General features: G+C 32.5%; 2 protein-coding genes and 1 long non-coding RNA gene across 5 annotated transcripts; 2 read left to right on the forward strand and 1 right to left on the reverse strand.

The window, feature by feature from the left end:
- The first annotated feature begins 334 nt into the window (after positions 1-334).
- On the forward strand, positions 335-3,302 carry LOC117237833 (golgin-84). Of its 2 annotated transcripts, none has more exons than XM_033502195.1 (7): positions 335-591; positions 771-1,213; positions 1,285-1,732; positions 1,809-2,013; positions 2,087-2,326; positions 2,445-2,666; positions 2,826-3,302. In XM_033502195.1, exons 1-7 carry the CDS (start codon positions 440-442, stop codon positions 2,883-2,885), a joined length of 1,770 nt encoding a protein of 589 aa, XP_033358086.1. In that variant the 5' UTR covers positions 335-439; the 3' UTR covers positions 2,886-3,302. The 2 variants fall into 2 exon arrangements, with proteins under 2 accessions (XP_033358086.1, XP_033358087.1); XM_033502196.1 differs by having other exon boundaries at positions 429-598.
- A 302-nt stretch (positions 3,303-3,604) lies between these two features.
- Positions 3,605-23,451, reverse strand: LOC117237834. 2 transcript variants are annotated; one of them, XM_033502199.1, is made up of 3 exons: positions 22,996-23,451; positions 8,847-9,174; positions 3,605-8,483 (listed from the first exon to the last, which is right to left on the reverse strand). In XM_033502199.1, the coding sequence occupies exons 2-3, from the start codon at positions 9,157-9,159 to the stop codon at positions 8,164-8,166; spliced, it is 633 nt and encodes a 210-aa protein (XP_033358090.1). In that variant the 5' UTR covers positions 9,160-9,174; positions 22,996-23,451; the 3' UTR covers positions 3,605-8,163. The 2 variants fall into 2 exon arrangements, with proteins under 2 accessions (XP_033358090.1, XP_033358088.1); XM_033502197.1 differs by lacking the exon at positions 22,996-23,451 and adding an exon at positions 10,062-10,088.
- Positions 20,941-26,380, forward strand: LOC117237835. Its single transcript, XR_004494065.1, has 3 exons — positions 20,941-21,162; positions 25,845-25,940; positions 26,294-26,380. It is a non-coding gene; the product is annotated as an uncharacterized LOC117237835 (long non-coding RNA).
- Positions 26,381-27,114: the final 734 nt, after the last annotated feature.

Raw genomic sequence — 27,114 nt, forward strand, 5'->3', positions numbered from 1 at the left:
TGACATATATTGAAATATTAAACATACGACTGTAGTATATCTAACAGATTTATCAGAAAGTTGTAAAAATAATCACTTTGTAGTTTCAATTTTTTTTTCATAACAACATAAATCATTTTTATGTTTAGTAAAATAATAATTAATATTTGTTAAATCATTAGGATACTTTTCGTTAATTGAATTAAGAAATTTAAATAATTACAGTATCAAAATAAAAAAATTGCTTGATAAATGTTAAAGAATTATAATAAAGCGAACTGATTGAATGATGGATATATATATATATATATATATATATATATGTATGTATGTATGTATGTATGGATATTTTGTTTTTTTAGGTTAAGTTTCTACGGTTCGAGGACATGAATTCTGTCAAGTGTTAAACGTCATCAAAGTTATAAGAAGTATATGTATAAGTGTATATTTTCGTTTTTATATGAAAATGGCATGGTTGTCAGGTCTTGCTGATAAGGCAGAAAATTTATTAAATAAAATAGATAAAAACACTGCGGCTGTTTTAAATAAAGACAAATATGAGTTATCCCAATCTCAGTTGACACATGTTACATGGATTTCTTCTGAGTCATGGTAAAAAGTATTAATTACTAAAAATTTAGAAAAATATATATGCATAATTGAAGTTTATTAAAATTTTACTTAATTAAAAATAAATTAATTTCTGTTATTTTTTATCATTATTTATATTAATCTTTATGTGCATCAATAATTGTTAACTAAAGTACAACAATTCCTTTGATATATTTCAGTGTTAACACACAAGATGATACAATTTTGAAACCTTCTACACATACAGAATCATTAAAAGAATTTCCTTATGTTCGTTCAGTACCAAATCTTTCATTATTGACAACAAATTCTGTTATGTCTAAAGACGAAGAGCTTCTAACTTTCTTAAATACATTAGATTCAAGTCCAAAAAATAATGTAGCAGAAGTTTCAATGTCACCATCAACACCTTCATCGCTCATGGTTGAACATCCAACAGATACTACAGATTCTGTATCGGACTTATCAATTCATAGTGGCCGCTCTAGTCCTAGTTTTGTCCATACATCTGTAGAGATGCCAGATAACCTTAATCATGATGATGTGAATGTAGACAATGCTAATTTTTGTAAAAATGTAATAATAAATACCCTAAATAATGAAATAATGGAAAATCAAACTTCTGATATTGTTTTGAATAATGGTAAATTTACACTTTGATTTATTTAATTTGCATCAATTTTAAAATTCAAAAGATTTTCAAATTTGTTTCAGATCATACTGTTATGGAAAAGTCTGATAATATAAAACAAGAATACGAGTATGATGTGAAACAAGAAAATACAGAAATAGATAAATTGATGAATTCATCTCACAATAAGTATATAAGAAAGTATTTGAAAGAAGTAGAAAGAAACTTAGAAGAAAGGAATGAACTACTTGGAAAACAAGAAACAGATCATCAAAAAGAAATCATAGTTCTGAATGAAAAATTGCAGTCTTTATATACAGAAAAAGTACAATTATCCAAGCAAGTAATAGAATTACAATCAGCTTTAGAGAGAAGTAGATTAGAATTAAACTCCACTAGATCTGATTTAGAACAACATAAAGCTAGAGCTCTAAAAACATTGCAAGAAAAAGAAAAATTAATAGCAGAATTAAGGTGCAATGAGTCTACAGGGATGGATGATATAACAATTATGGAACTAAACCAACTCAGGTAAATATAAATTTAAAATGTAAGATGGATAAGTATTTAACAAGGTCTTTTCAATATACATTATATTATATGACAGGCAAGAACGTGATATACTCAGAGAAGAAAATCAACAAAGTTCTGAGCAATTGAGGATAGTACGTGAAGAATTAATGAATGCTGATGTAAAATTGGAAAAAATGAGACAAAAATCTGCTGAAGCAAATATACAAGCTCAAGAAATTCTTGCTACAGAAAGGCGTAGAAGATTAGATGCAGAAGAAGATGCAAGATTACATTCAGACGTAAATTAATATATTTTTACTTTTCATATATGTTATATTTAGTGAAATCGATTAATACTAATCATTATTGTAGGAAATAAGATCATTAAAGGATGAATTAATTCGTCAACGTAATAATTATACTACACAACTACAAAAAAGTGATTCTGAAATCGCTCGGCTTAGGGTGCAATTATCCGCAGCTTCGACACCAAGCAGCAAAGTAGAATCAAGATTGACATCTCTGACCCAAACATTGGTTTCAAAACAACAAGCATTAGAAATTTTAACAACTGAAAGAAATGCTTTAAGATTACAATTAGAAAAAATAGAAGTAAGTTAATTAATAGAAAGTGCTTTCATTCGAGTTAAATATAAGAAGGATATTCTTTAGTTAAATATAACGATATTAACAATTTAAAACTAAATATAATGAGATATTTTCTTTACAGCATGAATTTAGGAATAGTCGACGTAACGTTTCGTATAATAACATAAACGATACAGATGACGCTAAAGCTCAAGTACCCACATTTTTGATAGAAACTCCATTTGATACTGGAGTTACTAGAAGAGTAAAACGAGCTTATTCATTGTTAGATGCTATTAGTATTCGTACAGGAGTATTTTTAAGAAGGTATCCTCTTGCAAGGATTTTGGTACTAATTTATATGGTAAGTGGGAACATTTTAACTTAGAAGTACTATAGTTTCAATAAAAGGTAATCGAAATTAATATCAAATTAAACATTAAATAGTTCATACTTATTGATAAATGTATTTATTGTAACTGCTAACAAAAGTTTATTTTATATATTTTCTAATTTTTTACAGGCATTACTTCAGTTTTTGGTTCTTATAGTTCTTCTATCGCAATCGCCAGAAGCGCATTAATGTATGATATTTACAATACATGTAATAGAACATTTTTGTAAATATTACATTGGATTGGTGCATACATATACTAATATTAATTACTAATTATATCAGTAACTTTTTATAAACTATTAAATGGTATGTTATATAATGTACGAAAATTGTATTTCTAAAGAGATATATATGTTAATTTTTATAAATGTATTTGAATGATTGTTTTATTGAATCTCGTTTATAATATATGTATGTATACCATGTTGATCAGTGTAGTATATTCCCTTGTACGTAATTGTTGTTAGAATAGAACAGAAATCCTATATTTACAATTAATAAGCAATGAAATATCCTTATTTATTCAAATTATCATTTATTTTTTCATTATACAGAAAAACAGATAATACTACAAATATAATGAACATAATGTATTTAATTCAACCTAACCTAAATAAATAAATAAATAAATTGCTTGTATTATATTTTTTCTACATGAAATGCTTTAAAAAAAAGCACGTATTATTCTTTAAGTTGAAATGGATAATTTTAGATATAAGAACAAAATTTTTTATTTATTGCTGGAAATAGTAGCTAAGGATATTGTAATGAGCAATAATGATCAAATGATAAAAATGATTTTTATGTGTGAAAGTTAATAATGAATTTATGATTTCATTACTTTTTATGTGATAATTGTAATTGTATATGGTATCATTGATATAAATTTAACACTATTTAATTAATTATAGTAGTTAAATGTTTATTTAATGCAAGCTAGTATCTGTTAACGATATGGAATTGAACGTGATCACATAGAGGATTTAAATCTTTTTGTGAAGAACGTTTAAAACAGTAATTCAACAGATGCGCTTTCAAGAAGTTAAGATCATTTCAATGTATGTCCAATAATTTATTAATAATTTTAAATTAAAATTTTTTAAATGTGTTTTACATATATCATTACAAAAAGCGGAAATATCTAACTAGGTATATCCTAACTAATTATTATTATTGATTATCTTTACATTTCCCTATGATTGTTAATTTGATTTGGTTGATTCTTATTGCTATGTATTACTATGATATCCTAAACGAAAAGAATTTGATATGCCATGCAAAAACAGAGATATGCGAACAAACAAAATTCTGTATATTCATTCGCGCTTCTACTTTTCTGTAGACATGCAATATGTTCTGTCTAACTGGAACCGTTCAAATATCTCGAATGATACAAAAAAATGTTTCAGACTGAAGTTGTATGGTATTGCGGGAGATATATTATACTTTTATTTGTTTGACCTTGCGAGGATTTTGAAAAGTTCTGTAAGCCTGACATTAAAATTTTTAAATCGATGCCTTAATTTTTTATTACATATTCTTGTAGCTGATATTCAGACATTTTTAAAATAGTAGAAACTTGTGTCTTTCGCACCATCCATTATCGAAATTTAAACTTTCAGATTCGGCTGAGCAATACAAAGAATGACCGAAAAATGACTGTTCGCAACTATCTGGCCATTTTTGAAACATTAGAAAACTATAGCCTTGTGTTTTTTAGCATCATGAAAAATATCTTTATGCGTCTTATACTGTGGTGTACACATCGGTTAGCGCTAATACCGGTGACACGGCGAATTTTAAAATTCATATCTCAATAGTGGACGGTGCAAAAAATACGAGTTTGTAGTGTTTTGAAAAAAGTTAGTCTGGATGTCAACTACAAGGATAATAAAAGATAATAAGAATAATGCAAAAGTAATAAAAAATAGAGGTATCCATCTAAAAATTTTAATATCACTTTTACAGGATGTTTCAAGGTCGAATAGATAAAAGCACAATATCTTACTCTCGATACCATACAACTTCAGTCTGAAACATTTTTTCGTATCACTCATATTTTTCAAATATTTGAGCGTTTCCAGTTAAACAGGATATACCGTATACATATGTATATATTTTACGTTTGATATTCAAGGAATTGCTTTTTCATTTGAGTGGTTGGTCGCATTTACGAAATTTAAAGTTAAAACAATGAGCAATTTCTTACTGATTGACCTAGTACTGTCTAATGCTACGCCTCTGTTGATAATCATCAAATTACTATTGTTGAGCACATAATTTATAATCTACACTATTCTCTATCGTATTATAATTTACCTTTATAAAGATATACAATTATATTGAACGTTTTCGCAAAAAACGCGACACGACCTAATTCGTATGTAACAATTAGAATAAAGCTTAAGCAGAATAAATTACAACTAGGTATATTGCTTTAGCAACTGGAGAACAGCATACGTGATTCCTATACTTTTTAGGCACGATTTTTGTGATTTAATAGATACGTTTAAACGGTGGTCGATATTCGGTTTAAACGAAAACTGCTAGAATATTCGGATAAGATCTTCTTTCTTTTCACGAATGTTCTAATCGAAATGCAATCTAATATTGAAATGCAAAAAAGTTGATAATTGTGTCACTTTTTTGTCGATTGGATCTGTCATTGAATCATCGGTGTTAAAACTTGTTTCCATTTTTTAGTTTTGCGTATTATTTTCAATACTGATACACATCTTATAGGGACTTTCGTTTCATCGATACGATATGTTGCATCATTTTATCATTTTTTAGCGTTAGATTTTCATCGATCCCATACAAGGAGACAATCTATATAGGTTAAAAGTTGGAAACATTGCGAGATACGTGTTAATGCATACGGTGCAATGTACCGAGCGAAAACGTGAGTTGTAACCCTAATTCGGTCTTCGAATAATTTCTGATTCGATCATTTCAATTAAGTTAGAAAATATTTCTTTTAAAAAATGTACTAATTTCGAAATAAATGTACAAGTTTGTTATTAGTATATATAGCTTTCCGCATGATTCTATGTTAAAGGTTTACTCTTATTTCAATTAGTAAACGTCTTTCGCGTAAATGTAATTTTTCGTACTTTGGGAAAATCGCGATTTTTTTGTTCGTTTCTGTTTATATACCGTTGGAAGAACAATTAAATCGGATTCTTCGTGATATATGCAATCTGACAGTGTGAGAATTTAAAGTTATTGAAGGTGAAGATGAGAAGAGCCTGAATTGAAATTATTATGACTAATTAGTAGATTTCCGTGGAAGAATTATAAGTAAATCTCTCCCCCCTTTCGAAAAATATGATGCCAGAAAAATGCTCATGATAATATGGACGCTAAAACAAGAAACCCAAGTCGGAAGGACTTGGTATGAGATTTCACATGAACCACATTTTCAAAATACTATGATTAGTAGACGATCACAACTTGATTTTAACGAATCAGTACAATTAACATTGCTTTTAAGTTCGACTCTTATGAAATATGTCAAAATATATGTACATATAACATATGCATATATATGTATATATACATGTATATAATCGATAAACGAAGAGGTACGTTACTTGAAAACTATTAGATAAACCTCTCTTAAGAAGGTACGTTAATGGATACTATGCGTATTGACACTGCTAATTTTTTTTGCATGGGGAAAAGATTACAGGTATTTAACATCAAGCAGATCAATGTATATTATATGTTTCTAACTTGTGCTTGTTATATTATCAACATAAACGAAGTTTAAAAGAAGAAATATTTCTCTTCTTAGAAATACTGTGAATATTTTTTGATTATTTTTTTTAAATTAATATTTATCGCAATAAGTTTTTACATTTCGAACAACGACATTGTTCGTATGATAGTAGTTGAAATGAGTAAAAAGTGGGCGTTTATCTTACGATACACTTAATCTGCAAACACCTTTTTGGCGCAGTATCAATTAAGTATGTAAGTATGTAAGTGGAACATAGGTCGACCAATGAAACAAATTTAGTGTGATATGAAACGAGTTTAGAAAATCTGCACTGTCTAGATTAAAAATCTTTTATCACTTAATTCTATACGATACGATCGTAGATTTCTTAAAAGTATATTCGTCGATTGAATGTGGACATTTCCGTTAACGGTCGCACGATCTTTTTGAGACAATGCCGCGATTTTGTTCGAGAAAGACGAGCAATTTCTAAGTTAATTAATCGCGAAATTGTTGCACAGGAAAACGAGAGAAAAAGGCAGAATTACAGACGCGAATACAAATTTCACAGCCACCAAATTTGCAGGGCATTTTCATTTGCTTTTCTCATTTCTTTAATTCTAATTTATTCTAGTTCTAACGCAAGTTTGTCTAGAAAAGCTTTACGCATAAAACTTGAATACTAAAATTAAAACGTGAAGTAGTCCTGCAATTTTACTTATATACCGCAACGCCCTTTTTCGAATGTAGCATTGAAAATGTTAATAAGTATCTAATCATGTATATCAAGTAATTGTAATAACTCTACGTTACATGTTACATCGATTTTGTAACATTATATCATTTCACGATTTCTCTGAGTTACTTCGTCGACATGTAAATTTCTTTAACTAACTTTTGTATCAAAAGTGTGGCTGAGATCTTTTCTTTTTCTTAATATTGAAAATATTGCATTTTTTGTATTTTACCTTGTGTCGAATAATTAAATCGTCTTTTTCTTAAAGTGCAACTAATACAGATAATAAGAGGTAAAAGAACGGTCGATAATAAGGAACTGTGTATCTTTCATTGATAATGTAGATTTTTTTACGACTACTTCGTAAAACGAGAAATGAGAGTTTACGAATTAGAAATGTAATTTTTTGAAGGAGAAAAAAAAAAAAGAAAAAGAAAAAAGAAAAAAAATAATCTTGGAGAACTCGATCTTTGTTTAACAGAACGATTTCTTTTGAGTTCGTTATTATATACATTACGTACAATTTTATGTAATCTCTCCTTCGTTAATGAATCATTTGTATTTTTAAGTTTTACTTTTTGAATTCTAATCTACGATATAGGTAGTCTTTATCGGTCGATAGAATTTTTGATAATTGAAATGTATAAGATAAAATGAATGAAAATTATAATCCTCGTGTGGATCAATCTTTAAATGCTTAACATGTCTAAAATACAAAGATAACATAAATTCAATATAAATTAGATACCGATCATCTTATATGCAAACCGATTAAAAAAACAAACTTTAAGAAATTCATCGATTCAACTTAATTCGTATCATCATCAGTAAAACCTTCATTTCTCATCTTGTTCGATCAAGAAGCGATCGTATTAATCGTTCGATTGCTATATTATGTGTACCGACAAAGCGACTCAGGCTACTCAAATCAAGTAACCGATCAACATCTCATTCCGTTTGGTTTCGCTTCGAACTTTTATCTTTCGTTTGCGCACGATTCTCAAATATTATGATTCGTCGTTGGAGAATCGTTCAGAAGTGCTTTCGCTGCCATCACAGGTCGATGTGATATCATTCGACGAAGAATTCGTCGAGTCCGGCGTAGGCGGAAGGGACGGTCTTGCTATGGTTTCCTCTGTCGACGAGGACACATCCGCTTCCTTGCAGTCTATCGCGTCCAATCTCTGTTGTATGCATTTGTTTTCGGGATTATTCAACACCGAATGAATGAAATCTCGAGTCTCTGCACGCAAAGCATTCACTCTTTCTTGAAGGATGTTGTTTCGTCGAATCAAAGCCATCGTACGTACAACGATATCTAAAAGACCTGCGATTTATGATAATATATTTTAGAGTAGCTTGTATTTTGAACAAATTTTCTACACTTAACGATATATAATAATTTCCGCAATTCACAAATTTCTTTCTCAATGATCCCAAAATTAAATAAAAATTCTCCTTTCTACAATTTCTATCGGATGAGTAAATTCATATTCGATATAGATAAATCGTTACTTGCAGTTCCTTTGGGAAATATTAGAAATATTTAAAATTATTATTCAAGCGATTATTACTCGCCGAAAGAATGATGCAAATAAAAGATCACTTCACTTTTTAATAAAACTTTCACTGCAAAAGCTACTCTTTTTCTATATTGTCCATTTACCGTCAATTACACTAAAAGGCACACCTTTCCGTCTCGCTAGGAACACCTTCCAATGTTCCTTTATATCCGCTGGAACTCTAGCCGAAACGTTCGCAGAGGAAGAAGCGACAATGATCGGGGCACAAGAGACACTGGGACTCTCTGGATCCCATAGAGGACTTTCCGGTGGCGTTAAAGATGTATCGTCACGAGAAGGCTCGTTCGTTTCCAATCGTCTGAATTCTAGTCTCTGCTGCTTTGCTACAGCCCCGTTACGTACCCTTTGTCTTCGTCGCGAGCATGGAATTGTCGATGTTCTTACAACTGGTAGTTCCGACAAGTAAACAGTCGGAGCCATTTTATAATGAAAGATCTGAAATCAGAAGAAATAAAACAAAACTAGAAATAGAGTACATATTTCAAGAGAGAGAGAATAAAATTATAAAAGTATATTCTCGGGTTCCGATGATTTGTCATCTTTGATAACATTCTTTATAAAATCGATTGTATTATAATTGCAATTTCCATTGCTATACTCGTGAATATATATATTATACATATGTACATACGTATATGTATGTGTTACAAAAATACGCAAATATTGTCTGAAAATTTTCATTTAACTTTGTCTGTCTTCTAAGCCGATGGAACAATTTTTACGAATGTTCGTCGCAATTGAACCATTCATGAAAACATCCACGTTCTCGCAAAACTACGTTTTGTTATATAATTTTTGTTACGTTTCTTACTACGTACGTTAAATACGTTACAGTCTATTGATTGTGATAATTGCTCTGTCAGCGATATATAATGATACCTACTACTAGTCATCTGCGTAATTTAACGAACGGAGAACGATCGATGACCCACATACGCATCGATGATGCACTTTGTTCCGCGAAAGTACTCTTTTTCATCGATGACTGATCCATGTGACTCGTATGACAGATTTGTTAAAAAGTTACAATACAATAGTACTGATGTTTGAATTATGATTCATCTGCGATAAGTATGCTTGAGTTGCATTGTACAAAATGTTTTCAGTAGTTTATCAGTATAAATTTTAAAAAGCTATTATTAGTAAAAACAGTTTCGATTGCATAAAACTGAGCGACGACATATTCAATTTTCAAGTTGCAGCACCGTAAGAGACGAAAAGTGTGATAAAATATGCTTAAATAAAAAGTAACAACCTTAGCCGCTAGGCTTAAAAATCACATTCTCGTCTCGTTATAAGATTAATGAGGAATAATTTAATACCAGGTCTGTCATTGGCGCGGAAACATCGTCTCACTTTGCGATCAGGGAATTATTTATAAACGAAGGACCAAGAAGACTTTCACTTGTTACAGACGCCTATTAATACCAGCCAGGTCGGTGTGTTGCACCTTGACCTCAGAAGGCACGTGCGCACCTGCGTAATGCTCGATGTAAAGCAAGTACTTTACAATGTTCGCACGTGTGAAAGTACGTGAAACGATTTAAAATAAAGACAACTAAATGCGATAAAGATACAAACATGTGAATCACCGAGTTACACGTATTAACGTTATTAGTATTGGCTTAATTAATCGAATGAATTTCTAATTACATTTAATGCATTAACGATTGCAAGGTATTTTGCTTTGTCATTTGCTTTTTAGACGTACGCGAAAAAGCCGCCGAGAAAATTCTACTTAATTCTTTAACAGATACGTTATCATTATCAGGAATAATTTGAAATGCATTTTTAAAAACGACAGATCTTGGTATAGTTTGAAGGTAAGAACAAGGAAGAATGCAGAATCACCGGATTCACCGAGGAAACTAACGTGTGTAGTATGATTTGGCTATGAATTACACGTGTTCGCTCGTACCGGTTGACGACGCGATCGATGCAGGCGATGACCCGATTACTGTGAACGTCGGTGCACGTGCCTGCACCGAACTAAAGCTATAGAGCCTCGGCATGACTTCTCGTCTCCCCTCGACCGGTTACCCCGACTACTTTGACCTCAGATTTCGTCGCACCACGTACGACTATGAAACAATACTGATAATCGCTTCAAGAAACATGCATAATCCAATTGCGGCTACAATTCTCGTGATATATCATAAATAAATGAATGAATGAATAAACATATACATGTGCATGCATATACGTATAACGTATATAGCGCATATATATCTTCTCATATACTCATAGGTATAAGGAGGATAAAATATTCAGAATATGCTCATTTTTACCGTCACCACATATACTTATCTACTTAATTTGAAAGTTGCTTCAAAATGAAGTTTAGATAATATATGTATAATTACGCTGTTTTAAAAAATTTCATATAAATCTGTAAAACTTTGAACACTCTAATCATCGCAGTTGATTGTATAATTTAGCAAATTACGTAAATTATCAGTTATTATATTATATTCTCACTTCTAGACTTAAAAGAACGGACGTAAGTTATCCTTTAAGTCTAAATATTTAGCCGTGAAAGTGTAAAAAATCCTTCCGGTGATCGTCCGACATTTCTGTGTCCTCCGCGAAAGTCCATCGAATTCGATGAGCACGAGTATAGCAGTATGATCTTTTCCATTAAATGGTAACGGTAATTTTGACTCGTGACGAATATGCCCACGATATTTCACGAGGGGAACAGCTGTGACATATCGTAGGTATCGTATCTGAGCGTTCGTGGATTCGCACCCAACAACCAACACGCGGGCAAAAGCAAAGTGCTGGCATTACAATACAGACATTCGTCAATGGCAACTTCCCGTACGAATGAAGGTCAACTGGGAGCTCTACAATCGGATTATTGCAGAGGGGTTGCATCGTGGACAAAAAGAGAAGGAGAGAAGGAGAAGAGGAGAGAGTAAAACAGCGAGGAAACTGGATGGCCTTCAATAAGGGTACGCGTGCTAAATTTTTGGTTCATCTACCGCCTTTCGCTTTGCGTCCCCGATTTCCGCATAACAATTTCTCATTTAATCCTACATAGCAGTAACCACGTAACTTGGAAGTTAAGTTCTTACTTTCTATGTTTCTGTATGTATGTCTATATTTTTTAAACGTTACGTTACTTATTTATTCGATCGATTATTCGCGAAGAACGAAATTGGTTTTTGGGAATAACTGTAACTGTTATTTTAATATTTTATATTTTACATTTTTTATTATTTCTATATTCTAAAGTCTGTATCCTATTTCCGACGTTCGTCTTTCAAATATAAAATTATCGAAATCGAAAAATTATTCGATTCATCCATGAAAATGTGACAATGATGGAACTATAGCCAGGTGATGGTAACACATTTTTGATACTCGCAATAACCAGCACGTTCCTGTAATGTTCCTCCATGTTCCGAGATAAAAGTTAGATAGGGAAAATAAAATTGTTTGATAATATGATGCAACTACGTGAGAATCACGAGTGCGAAGCTAGGGAGAAGTGCAAGGCCTTCGACGAAGAAAGGCACACGTGTATCTCGTTTCGTCGATATCCGCTATATTTACGGCTGTGCACAGTGCACACTACGGCCACGTGTCATATTCGAACTCTACGGCAATTTTCCAAGAATTTATCGTGAGTCAACGTGATGCGCTGAATTTCTAGGACATCGTTAAAAATTTATACTAGCGTTGCACGTGCGCTTCTAGAAATCCTCTTTTAAAGGAAGATCCAATTTATCAGGTTTGGAAACGCGTTTCGATTCACTCTCGTAGTGGCGATAACAGGATAAACGAATGAATGTAAATGCATAATAATGTAAAAAGGAAGAACACGAATTAAAAATGAAGGTACCAAAAGAACCGCGTTGACTAAAAAGTTGCATGACAATTTTTAAACATTCATACATGAGTATGCATGAAATTAGTAATAAACATGTAATAAAAGTACGCGACTTGAAAGTTACATTCATATTTTCTATAAATGTATTATTTTACTGCTCCTTGTTTTTTAAATTAAAATAAGAAGTTGTAATCAACTGGCAGCTTTTTCTCATAAGCAAGCAAAATTTCGGTGTTAAATGATTACCTCACATTCTTCAATGAAACTTCAACGATATAATCACGTACTAAAAATTTGCAGATAAAGCATAAAATAAAAAATGTGAGTTCTGAAACAATATATTTCGACACGGAGAGCGAAGTTTGCAGTAATGTAAGGGAAATCTGTCCGAAAGTTGCGAATCGATCACGTTTTCGTGAATTTTTCTTTCCGGTTGACTGAAACTGGATCTTAAAAGGGGCGACGAAAGGTTCCATAGGTATTGCGCCTACCTATATAAAAATTTCACCGATACACGTGCTGAACTTACAGTTCAGAGGCATAGTTATATTTATCGTTGCGGCCATTCACGGCCTTTCCAAGAGTTACACGTGCAATGCAACCTTCGTGAAAAACTATTTCGATTTTTTTCACCCTATTATTTTAAAAAAAGACCAAAAAGAAGCAAAAGGGAAAGGAAGAAAACCGCGTCGGCACGTGTCAGCGTTGAACGTTGAGGAGTAAAAATATTGTTCGCATAACAGCATGTACGCCCATTCTCACATGTAGTGAGAAATAAATCATAACTATATTTTTATTTCTGAAACGGAATCTGCTATTTTATGATGAAATTAATTATTATATGACACTGAATAAAATATTATTTAGAATGTGATGATTATTAGTCATAGCGTAATAGTTCTTAGATGCAATATTCAACAAATATTTATGAACAATATGTACAACCTCTGAAGATTACACGAATCGTTCATCTTCCTTTGGAACATTGTATTATGTCTATTTCAAAACAAAGATAAAGAAATGTATGTATATAACAGTGTATAATTAAGCTGTAGTCAGTAACTCGCATCTTCAAATGGAATAAAAAGTAAACACGATTCAAATATCGAAAGAATTGAGAGAGTAGAAGGAAAAAGGTTGGGTTAGGAATTTTAACAACCGGAAGTATTATATTAACGATTGCGCAGGATAGGCACATTCATTAACTCACTGTTTTGATAAAGCAGAATAGCTTGACGATAAAATAATTCTAAAAAAAAAAAAAAACAGATAAAGTATAAATAATATTTTATACTAAATCAGAGGTTATTGCGCAAAATAAAATTCTATTAACGTTCTTCCGATTAATTCATTGAGTCGACATTTAAAAAAAATCCCTTGCGAGATTTCGCGACACGCATGGAGTTCGTTTTACGTGCCACGTGTCGAACGCTCGAGGAAAAATGATCTTATTAAGTATTCCATTCAGGCATGCACAAGCTGTCGGTATCAGAAACTCATAAGAATGACTAGATTGCCCGTGTGACAGCATTATCGATTGTTTATTACCGTTTCACGAGCTGTACGAGATCTTGCATGAGATACATTCGAAATTTATCACTCTATAAATGACCGTGTTACCGAGGCTGACAATCTGCATACAGAATTTTAATTGAGAGCCTAATTTGAAACGGCCAGGATGTCAAATTCATCTTTCGTCGACATTTACAGTAATATCACGACTACGAATACAATTCGTAAAGAAACGTATTATAATATTTGACATTTGTCATAATCTTAATTTTGAAGGTCAAACTATGAGATTCAAAAATAGCCGTATCTATAAATCTTTCAAGAATATTGATAACCTAACAAATCATAAATTATAAAAAGAAGAACGAGATAAATTTTGGACTAAAAAACTACACGCGCTCCGTTTCTTGAAATTATCAACGTAACCGCCTTTGATATCATCCCTAAAAAAAAAAAAGAGTCATTCAGCAAATTGCGATGAAAATCGATAAGAGGAAAGAAAATTTATCATTTATTAAAAGAGAAAGATTGTAATTTCCTGCGTCATTGACAAGATTTCAAGCGGCGTAATTTTAATTTCGATTTATTTCCCTTTACAGGAAGCGAAAATTCAGTCCAGATAAAACACTCTGCAATCACGGTACACACATTGGACCGAGATAAAAGGGAGTTTAGTAAATATGACGCAAATAATCGGATCCGTGTGCTTTAATTCAGGCATTATCATTAAACGCGCTTAACGTAGCTAACAAATAAGTAAGTATGTATGTATGCAGTCATTCAAATGGATATGATTATCAGTTATGCGAAATAAAACAAAATCGAGAGAAACATTACAAAAATTTGATTAATTTTATTAATCTATCTATGGGATGATTTGTTTTTTCAATTACTCTGTTAATTATTTCTTGTGATATATTCTTTTCGATTATTTGTCAGAGAAAATAATATCATAGGATTTGCAGTTTTCAAACTGCACCGTTAGCAAAATATCGATCCATTAAATGTGAAAGATTAGCGAATTGCAGGTCGCTGCATTCTGTGACTTCTACTTCCACACTCAAGTACAGCCACGTGCAGCTTTTCCCCCACCATCGAACATCTTGGTGTCTCGCCAATGGGTATATACCATCCCCACCCCGTAACCCGTGCTGGCTGACGATCGTGTCTCTCACACTCACACTACACGCACCCTTCGCGGTAAAAGGACGGGATATTCCCGTGGATACACGTGGCTACCGCTGTTGGGTTCGACGACCTCGCTTGTGCGTCCTCACGCAGTGCTTTTTGGTGATGTACCGGTGGGGGATGCGTACGATGTCCCCTTGTTTCCCCCCAGGAGGTACCGACTCTGCCGTCTGGCAACGTTTTCCTCGAGTAGCGACGGCTACCTTCGACTGTCTTTCACTACGAGTAAACGAACAAGCTAGTGCTTACTGCTAATCTTGATAGCCACGAGATATGCTCTCTGATGATAGACCGAATCATAGTAAAGAAGCTAACATTCATCTAACCAAAGAAAGACAATAGCAGGAAAATTGGAACCGAATATTTCAAAGTCTTGCTGTTTATCACAAAAGTAATATAGCTGAAATTAAAGATCTGACAGTTTACAAAATTAATCACAAAGCTGAAGATTCAAAGAATTGCAAAGTAAATCGTAACGCTGCGTTTAGTTGTTAATTTTCATTTCGTTATAGCTTTCATAAAAATGAAAAGGTAACAGGAATAGTTCTAGATTCGCATAATTTAGCATTTTTAAATCATTGGATATCTTTTTGAGATATTTTTGTAGTATATTTCAATTAGCTCATTCCCATCACTACGTTAAAGGAGAACATTGCAGTCTGCAATCAACGATCTTGCTTCTCTCGTTTTCCCCTTTCCTTTGGCCACCCACTTACTACTGTTCTATCGTCGTAACTATTTTTGCACGCAGCTTCGTCCATCCCTTTTGATCCTTACTTTTGGTTCCCAATGGAAGGGGGGGGGGCGGGAAGGTGGAGGGAATACGAGCATGGTAAAAAGCACTGATGCATAATGCACACTTTGATCGCAGCAAGTATTTAAAGTTCCTATGAAGCTGTGTGAAATTAGAAAATTCAAGACAAATAGTTTACCTTATTCGTTGATTAATTCTTAAAACGTCCAACATTTTCTACAATCAAATATTTCTTTCTTTCTTAAATAATTTTATGATTTACTTTATTTTTCTTTTCAAAAATCAATCTCAAATAATCTATCTTTTTGAGTAAATATTATCTCTGTCCACAAGAGTTATTAACTTCTCTTTATATGACAAAGTAATTACTCGAATAAACAGAAGCTTTATCAAATCTTTTAATTTTCATTAAGAGCAACTTCAAGATATGGAAAAGACGCGGATTAATCCACCACGTAATATCAACAATCTATCATTAAAATTATGAAGAGAGAAAAGATATATATGTACATATATGTCATTTTATTTAAACAAGAAAATTCCTCGTTCTTTTCACTAGACCAGTGCAAACAAAAGAAACACTTACTTATCTGTAACACCGTTCATAGAAAAATATGTATTACTTTAAAGAACACGTGCGAATAAAAGTCATGGCAGATAATACAGATATAGCGATGATAATACGATTTTTGAGAATGCCAGTCCGCTGTTACGCTGGTTACACGTGTATTCGTGCTAACATGAATGAAAGAAATTACATTCTTATCCATGTGCGCGTTCGGGCACAGAATAGAATTCCGTTGTTCGATAACATGGGTGAAACAGGTGCGTGAACATGTAGGATAGCATTCCACGACGCCGATCACAATCTTTTGTTTTCGTTTATTCTTAGATAACATTTTAAGGAGGTATTCTAGTTTAAAAATTTGAAAAAAAATCGAAAAAATGTTTTTTTCATATTTCCAAAGTTTAAACATTCAAGAATATGCCCCTAAAAGGATTTTTCAAAATTCCAATTATTTTATGAGTTACAGCCATTTTTGTGACGCGGCATCTGCCCTGGTCCGACAGGAACAAATGAACAGTACACGGTAGACGTTGTCCGAGTAAACTTGTCTGAAAACTTTAAACGCGTTTTTCTCGAAACTACTTTTTTCGAGTTGGCGTGCACGATATCTCAAGTTCTAATGAACCGATTTATTTGAAATTTGGTGTGAACGTTCTTTATACGTTCCTCTATCGCCTGAACCACGCTCAGATCAAAATTTTTAATTTTACTATTTTTAAAAAATTTGGAATTGCCAAAGAAACATGCCAAAAAGGAAAATTTGTTTCAAACGGCCGCTATTTTGTGAAAAAATATTTTTTTGACTTTTCCAAGGTTCATGCTATAGCCGCATCTATATTAATTAAGAATCCGTTCGACTTTTTTGCTTCAGATGACCAGAAGGGTTGAAATCATGCACGCTAGCACACCCTTCTTTTTGGACCCCCCACTTTGCCAGTTCATAACTTTGTGAATTTTGAGTTTTTTCAGTTAATTTTTTATGTAATCTTAAAGTATCAATAAATAAATGATAAAAATATTTTTTGTTTCGTTTGTACAGAGCTTCAAAAACCGCCCGAAATTCATACCTCTAGATTAGAATACCCCCTTAAAAGAAACTTTTTGAAAATCGTAAGCGGGGCCTGGTGAAGATAAAATTTTCGAATGAGAAGTTTGCACGAAGTAACGAGGCACGATACGATTTTCCATATAATATGCCACTTTAAACATAAAGAAAAGGAACGAAAATCCTGATTCGTTTAAAAAGACTGCATTGTTACTTTGTTTGAGTTGTTAGCCGTTACTTAAACCGTATTTCTAAGAAGTACCACTTGAGTACTTATTCATAATCCACAAAATAAAATTCTTTGAAAGAACCTTACGATTCACTTACGAGATGCTTCTTTTAGAATATTTGTGTTGAATTTTATAATACTTGAGATGCATCTTGATTTGATGCATATATGTAAAATATTTATGAAGATAAATAGATATTTATGTTTCTCTTTTCAAACATTCCTCTTCATGCAAATTGATTATCAGATACACTTACGTTCATTTAACATGGTTACAATAGAAAATAATATCCTCATACTTTCTGTATTGTATATGTTTGTATGTGCGATGCGTACTATTCATAAGAATTATACCGGAATATTTTACCAACGATCTGAACTAACTGTGCCTTCTGTATAGTTTTTACAGTTCAGTTCTTTCAAGTACAAGCTATAGCGTCTTACAGGTAATTTCGAATATTTCGTTGGTACCACCATTAGCACTGTCAAAGAATTAAATAATCGTATACAGATAGAGATACATACTGTAAAAGAATTGGCGATATCATTACAATATTAATCATTCAATAATAATGTCATGTGACAAAAATGCACTTTGTATTAAAATATTGTCAAGATCAATGCATCAGGAGATTATACCATATCAGTATCGCTCCGTTCCTACAATAATAAAATAACATATATATGTATATCATCAATGCATCTGCATTGCAAGTAGTATCTATGTTTGATGTATTAGGACACTGTGGATATATCTTTCTCATGAAACACGTAACAATGGTAAATGGAATTCTGATGAAATGTTAGATCGTACTTGAAGAAGAATAGAATAATTAGGATAATACATTGACTCGAAGAAATGCGACTTGGATCGCAAAACATTAAGTACAATCTTGTAATATAAGACCGTGTTAAAGAATTTGAAATATTTATTGTTCGAATCATAACATAGAAATAATCAGAAGAAGAAGAAAAACGAATACGCAAATTAAACGTGACCGAATTTCCGTTAACAAGACGGTACACGTAATATAAAATACGAAAGCACGATTGTTACGTGTTTAAACCACTTAACGAAATTAAAGCGAAAGAACTGCTTCTGCTTTGCGTGAGATATCCACTGAGCGGTTACGTTGCCTCACGTTAGCTACAATTGCGATCACACGTCACATCACGTGGGTGTGCACGGCTGGAGTAAGTACACTGCAGTATGATAGTTCCTGTATCGTCATCAGCTCTACGAAAATCGGAAAAACGAGGAGACATTCTCGCCTTATTCGCTTCTCAATTCTTCTGAATTTAAGTTAATGCTATTTAACGTTTCAATGAATGTAATTCATTGATATTACAAATAGGTTACTTACTGAATCGGTCAGGGTACGTAAAGTTTATATGCATGATCTGGCCGATTAACATGTAAAAGCGGACGCAACGTGATTCCTTATGAAAAAATAGGAAAAAGATACAGGATGAAGTTTGTTCATTCTCGGCTTAGTTCCCGAGAAAATCGAGTTTGAAAATTCATCAAGCATACTTAAGCATGGCTAATGTCGGGACTAAATAATCGGCAAAAAGTTATTCTACGTGTGAAAATAGGTCGAAAATTCAGAATAAAATTTTTCTGCTTAAAAGTTCATTTTCAGGCAAATAGAGTTTGAACATATTTATTAAAGAATCGGCTTAGTAGATTCTTATGATAAATTTTCAAATTTATTTTTTTTGGAAATAAAAAGTCTTGTGAAGAAATATTATTCTACATTTTCGACTTACTTGTTCTCACACGTAAGTAACCTCCTGTCGATTATTTAATTCTGTCCAGTCCGAAATTAGCCATGTATACTAGCTAAAATTTCAAATTTGATTTTCTCGAAAACTAAGCCAAGAATAAAAAATTTTATTCATATTCTTTACTTTTATTCATATTATTGCATATTCTTTTCTTATATTTCCACAAGGAATCATGTGGAGCCCGCTTTTACATGTTATTCGGCCGGATTCTGTATATGTATATAACCGCAGTTCACATAGAAAGATAAGTTTGCCGATTCTTTCCATTAAATATGATTTGTTATATTTTTTATATTTGTACCATATACCAAATGCCATTTATATATACCACTGAATATATACTTTGTACTACGTTTAAGAATAAAAATAATATAAATCAAAATGTTAAGAAAACGATATTATCAAAATAACAAAATAGGATCATAAATATTATTTAAAATTGAATAACAATACCAAGAGCAAAAGCAAAATATTATAAAACTTATAAGTGTGCATGCAAGCCAATTTTAAATCAGAAAATGTGTAAATGCATTTTCGTTAAATTAGTGACTCGTGCATTTTATAAAATTAAATGGCACAACTGTCGGAAAACCTTGATTTTCTCAATACATATACCTAACAAAATCGAGGATTAGCTTCAATTACAATTGCCTTGTTTAAACTGTCTCTGACGTGACGATTTACTTCGTGATACTATACCAGGAAATTAACAGTATAACGTACACGTGTCTCCAAAGCAAGTGACTCAATGCCAGCCGATGATTTAACACAACGATAATGGGTATTAATATCAATGCTCGATAGACGCGTTACAATTTTAACATCGTAATAAAAGAAGGAAAAGTAGATAAAAAGAATGAAAGAGAAACAAAGGAATTTCGCTATTATCGTTAAAAAAAAACGATACAGCAGAATATAAATATCTTCATCTTATATAAGGATTATAAAATAACAGTCTATAGTCTATAGTCTATAGGAACATGTCGTTATTATGTAACACTGATGATCTAATAATCGACGTATAATTGTGCATGTATGCAAAATTCCTTTTTTTCAGCTCTATTTCATTAGTCTTAGACGAATTGGTCAATTAGCTTACATTCGTAAACATTCAAATACTTCTTACACGATCAAACGAATATTATTAGTCGCAAGTTATAAATTATTAATGAAATTGTAGAAACAATTTATGCTACAAAAGTCCGTAACGTACAATTTGTCATTTATCAATTTATTAATATTATCCTGCCAGAACAAGTCTCAGAATCCTTCAAAACGTAACGCACGTTCTGAATCGATAAATTGACCTATGACGAAACAACACGTAACACGATCAACGACGTGATTTAAAATCTGCAAGCTTCAACCGATTGTCATACGAGTTACACGTGTTCTGGCGCAAGTAATACTGCATAACCCGTTCCGATGCATTAGCAGACTCCTCTTGGTTATTAAGAACGCCGCCAGCCTAATTGCACGTGTCAAGAATTTTCAAGTAATTAAGGTATATAGTGAACGTTCATTTAATATTCAAATAAATAAGTACATATTCGATTTATATAAGAACTTTCATCGAGGGAATGTTAAAAAATAACGAATAATTTCGTATAAAAATTCAAATGCACTAAATAACGTATTAAATATATAACAAATACTTAGTAAAAATAAGTTTATACAAACATAATCAATTTACACAAACGTCCTCAATTGAACTCGATTTATTTGAATGCTACATTCTCAACCAATAAACTCATGAAATTTTAACTTTAATTTTAATTTTTCGAATATTCTCAAGCTGAAACATTACCCAACATTAAAAATTCGTTGAATTTGCCCTAGGTAAGTCTTAAAACTTCCATCAATCCGCCTTTTTAATATATATCAGAGACCTGTTAAACTCGTGTCAAAAATCGAGCAAATGCGCGATCGTTTGTAAGTGTATGATACACGACGTTGCTATAAAAAAAGAATTGAACGCGGAAATTGAAATTCTCGCTGACCTTCCCATAAGTACTTTTCTAGCCCTCGTTATACTTCATGTGTAAATGTCGTCCACGTGTGATCACGTATATCGGCGTACGTTTTACAAGTTCGAGGCTAAAATAAGTACTCAAGTAAGATGAAGCGTGGGCTGCTTCGCTTTTCAGGACACCTTGGATCCGACAGGAGATCGAGACAACACGACGCGGGTTTAAGTTTAGAGCAGAATCGTATGCTTCGCTGATCAATTGCGCAATTAAAGAGTGACCGAGTGGCTAGTCTGATAGAAACATACGACTGTTCGATAATGCGTGTTTGCCCATTCTTGAAACATTCCTGGATTAACAGTGATTTTTCAATACTCTTTATCGTAATTCGAACAGCAAAAGCGGAATTGAAATTTACAATTTCTTAGAAATTCGAAGCTGAAAACGTTGAGATTACAAGAATTTTTGAAAATATAATTAATATCAATTATTTGAAAGATACCTGTTAAGTCGGAATATTTGGAAAAAGAAGTTATATTAAATAGCTACATTAATAATTAGCATTAAGATATATGAAATAACCATCTTAAATAGATTAATAAGTTCCAACACCGCCACTGGAACTTATTCTTATACATCAAAGGCGCCAAATATTTACAGAGTTTACACAATAAACTAAATATGATGCGTTTGCAAAGAGTTATCATTTAAAAGTTCTGAATTTATGAACAAATAATCGCTGTGTCAAGAATTATTATTTACAACAGGAAACTGACTTAAGTAGATCGCACGTGGCGACATCAACGTACTATAGTTACTATATGAAATTTTATTCGGCTATAGAACTGTACTAGTTCTGTCGATACAATGAATATATTATTTATTTCACATTATAAATGCTACCGCATGGCAAAACTTACGTCAACATATTACCCACTGTATTATTTTCCTTAATATCTTATAGAAAGATATATTGCATTTAAAGGATATTATAGTATATCCATTTGTTTAACAAGTTATAATTCGAGTAAATAATAAAATATGATAGAAAATATAGTAAACTTGATCGTACTGATCAATCTACAATTTGACGATTCTTTATTGACAACTGCATATGGCACATACTAATTGTATTGTATTAAAGTTTAAAATGTAGGTTATATGTAAAATTTTGCTTCAGAAACTTTAAAGTTTTTTCATTTTAATCACATGATAGGTCGAATGAATTAAAGAATAAACAGTGATAACCGAAATGTTTCATCGAAACGTGCAATGCTTAGTTACCAAGTGAGAGGTACAATTATATATAGATACAATTATACGTGTAGATATAGAACTACATAAATATTTTATATCATGTGATAACTCACCGATTTTACAGGATATCGTTACGATGCGGTTCCAATGATTTCAAAACAAATTCAAATGGACGACAAGATTCAGCGTTTTGTTTCTCTTGTCAATCACCTGAGTATCGAAGCTGTTTAAACGGTTCAGTTATAAAATCACTTTCGTAACGTGACGATTGAACTTACTCGGCAGCAGACTCTCAAACCGCGTTTCTGACCGGTGTCAGAGCAAACTCTCATAAACGTCACTTAGCGCGTGCAATAAGTCTTTATGATCGGCACACACGAATCGTTCGTATTTTCCAATCGAAACAACGAGTATTAAATCGTTTCATAGCGGGCAAACGACAATGGCACGGGCTGTTTGTGGATTTTTCAGTCACAACCACTTTTCATTCTAAATAATTTGAAAAAACGATCCAAATCTACCGGTGTCCGTACATCGACTAACGGCGATCGAGTACCGCCATGTTATCCCCCCTCATGGTTGCAAGCAACACGGTCGCGCGTGCGCAAATGCACGATTTTCTTGCACGCGCCTTGAGTTTCGACATTACGACAATCTCGATAACAAAAGCCACGGCACGTGCATCCCCACTTCGAATTGGATCTTCCGAAAGGTTCCGCGGGAAAGCAAAGCAGGACGCGCGTGCTTCATAGAATTTCGCCGCTTCACGCGCCTGTGAGGTGTCAAAACACGAGCCCTTGGCTCTAGAGCGCTTTCCCAGACTGAAAGGGCATTGACCCCTAAATAAAATTCGGACATGTTTTTTTAACCCGCAGATTTATGAAGCAGATTTTCCCAGAAATGAAAAATTATAATTTTAATATTGAAATTAATTTTCATATTGAAAAATAATAAACTTGCCTTTGGAAATATCCATCTTGAAAAAAGGTGGACATTCGATTACAAGTTCCACAATTTTATCTATTCTGCATATCAAGATGTCCTTAAAACAAAGAATAACTTGAAATTCATGAACTCATTAGCAACTTGAAATACATAGCTAATATCTTAACCTCTTAATCTACAATTTACGTTCAAGAATTTACGTTTGGTCCGATCATCTACTACGGGCTATGCCCGTAATATTTACGTTTGTCCCGATCATCGTACTGCGGGCTATGCCCGTTGTTGTAAGTTAAGGGGTTAATGTTGCTCTAGTTTGTTTTACATACGTATAATATTTATACTATTATGTGCACTGTATATATTTGTTCATGTATAATATTTGTTATAAGTTATTATATTCTAATGGTAAATACTCTTACTATACTGGCGTACAAAATTAAGGGATCATTAAATTGTCGATGAAAAATTATCGATATCCAAATCGATGTAACTTTGTAAAAAAAAATCACATGACATGGCTTGATTCATTTTAAACAACTAAAGCTTCAAGTTTACTCTTTCGTGACGCTGACTTCATTTTCTCAGACTATTATTTATTTTGAAAATTTTACATATACAAACGATTGCATGGAATTTAAAAAATTTTCTTCCGAGTTCATTTAAGATTCCTCCATAAAGCAATTTACAAACCTTTTACAATGACCTCAAAGAACTTGATGTACGATGTTTTTTACCATTTTATCGCACCTGAAATGAAAAGTGAGCCGCCGGTATTGGAATAACTCAAGGTACATTACAAAGAAGTGCATAGTCGGGCCTGTACCTCGTGTAGAGAGTGCATGTGTATGTTTAGTTTGTGAGTTCAATGTTTGCAAGTGTGCACGTAGTGTGTGTCTGTGTTATGCGCGTTCAATGATATTTCATAAAATTATGTTTCTCCAGACAGGGCACCAACATTCAAAAATTATGTAGAAAATACAATCAAATTTCACAAAGATATTCATCTATATATTTGTCTAATATCTTTGGAAATATTTAAAATAACATAGAAATAAAAGCTCTCAAACGTAGAGGAAGGGAGGGAGGAAAAGAATATAACTAATATTGAAGCTATAACTTAATACTGAGTAGGTACAATATTATGGACAAGAACTTGTATGGTTCCAATATGTTTGCAATAAGTATTCCTTTTGATTTCACAATTTCTCACAAATCTTGTTGGAAATTTTCCAAATTGAATACTAAATGTCAGAGTAATCAAAGAATTAAAGTTTCTCTGACGACACGTCGATTATGAATACCATGTCGATCTTATCAAAGAGATCCGCTAATTTTAACGACATATGAAAAGCATCGGTTTGTGGAACCGCATATCATCGTAGCGATGTCATTCCTTCCACATTGAGAAATCAGCTGTCGGTACGTTTTCCGGTTATTTCGAAAATGATGACCGTTAATATTCAGCTAACCGTACCAGGTAGTCCAGCTGTCTTTGAAAAAAAGAAAAAAAAAAAGAGAGAGAGAAGAAAGAAGTAAACTGCTGTAAAGATAACTATTGTTGTTATTTATGATGTCGTTAAATTATAATACTTTACTGTATTGCTTTCTGTACTGTGATAAAGTAAATTATTGAACGTTCCTTTCTTAAAATTATCGTGTTTTGTTAATTTATTTTATTATACACAATTTATTTTCTATCAACAATTACATTTAGATCTGTCGTCGAAAATAGGATAGATCTTATATCTTAGATATTCTTAGAAACGATATTAAGGCGTTCTATTATTCTTACAATAGAATTTAAAACCGCACGTGTTCGTTTTGAAGTATTTGGCGCGTGTCTAATGTAGTCAAACGGCGTCACGGCATATTTTTCCGTGACTGACGCTACCAATAGGTCATGAGAAAAATCTCATACGTCATGAAAAGAATAGTAGAAATTAAAATAACAGTTCTCTCTCGCTCTTCTCCACCTCTCTTCCATTTTATCCATCTTTCTTTTTCTTTCATTTTACAGATGACGACTTAAAAACATCGGCATATTGCGCAATAAGAATTTTAACATATTATTTAAACGACCGAAATTCTATGACATCGTCTGGCTAAAAAGAAGGTACGGAAATTTACTTCTAATTATACATTGTATACTGCTTACAATTTTTCAGCCACACCTGACTCGACCGTTCAATATATTTTTTTACTTTATGCTCTCACTTTCATTTTATGATGCTCCGTGTCATATTAGAAATAATATTTTTAAATGTTACATGTTAAGTGCATTCATATTTAATACATTATACGTGACATACATGCGAAGAAATAACATTTTGTGTAATGTATGGTACATACATGATTTAAATATATTAGATATCTGGAATTATTAACGATAATACTCAAAATTCTTCGATTTTGTTGTAGTAAGTACAGAATATTAAAACCATTTAAACGCCTCTCGGTATCTTCCAGGAAGGTGGGAAACAAGGGTCGCGGTAATAATCTAATAGTGCGTATAAAGAGACATGTTTGAAAGTGAGAGAGAAATATCGATGTGTTGCGATTATAAGAAGAGAAACAGATAGAGCAGGTCAAAGAAAGAAGGGGAAGGAAGTCACACGTGTATCCAAGTTCCCCACTACCGTTTGTTTCTCGACTGAAAGGAGCGTCCTTCGGCAATCTTCCCATCCCTTCTGGTCCTCCGACCATTTTCGACCATCACAATGCCTCCCCCTCCCCCTCCCTCCCGCTGCGGCAGAGATCGCGAGGATCTGTAACCAATCAGGGTCATTTGCAATGCCTCTACGGCTTGCACACTTAATCTCGGTGCATATTATTAACTACTCACGCGTACAATACTGTGATCGTTTCGCTATCTACACATAGATCTAAAGTCAATACAGATGATTTATTAATAGATTGTGCATGTGAATAATATAGAACGTTTTAAACATATATATATATATATATATATACGAGATATATATGTACGATGGAATATCTGGAATTACCAGTACGATAAGCTCATATTCCTTTAAAGTTGTTAAGCCGATGACTTCATTATAAATGAAACAATGCTCCAGCAGTTTACAAAGGCGAGATTACTGAATTTATTATGATTTAATAATTTTATTTATTATGATAAACCATTATTGTAATTATGTTCTTCTTATTTTATATATAGATCGTAAGTTTTACCGTTGACTAAGAATAGGACGCTGTATACTCATCTGTGATTTGAACTACACAATATTAAGAAAGAAGTATATACATTCAATTTTATAATAATTTTC

The sequence above is a fragment of the Bombus vosnesenskii genome, unplaced genomic scaffold, assembly GCF_011952255.1.
Source record: "Bombus vosnesenskii isolate JDL3184/JDL3185 unplaced genomic scaffold, Bvos_JDL3184-5_v1.1 scf7180000013403, whole genome shotgun sequence".
Taxonomy (NCBI): Eukaryota; Metazoa; Arthropoda; class Insecta; order Hymenoptera; family Apidae; genus Bombus; species Bombus vosnesenskii.

What these genes read in the sequence shown, in the direction of transcription:
- LOC117237833 (XM_033502195.1), top strand. Translation starts at nt 440, where the DNA reads ATGAAAATGGCATGGTTGTCAGGTCTTGCTGATAAGGCAGAAAATTTA. An exon ending in TGATATTGTTTTGAATAATG is followed by an intron (nt 1,214 to 1,284) that starts GTAAATTTACAC and finishes AATTTGTTTCAG; the next exon opens with ATCATACTGTTATGGAAAAG. An exon ending in TTTTGGTACTAATTTATATG is followed by an intron (nt 2,667 to 2,825) that starts GTAAGTGGGAAC and finishes AATTTTTTACAG; the next exon opens with GCATTACTTCAGTTTTTGGT.
- LOC117237834 (XM_033502197.1), bottom strand. An exon ending in GTTCCTAGCGAGACGGAAAG is followed by an intron (nt 8,484 to 8,846) that starts GTGTGCCTTTTA and finishes CATAAATCGCAG; the next exon opens with GTCTTTTAGATATCGTTGTA.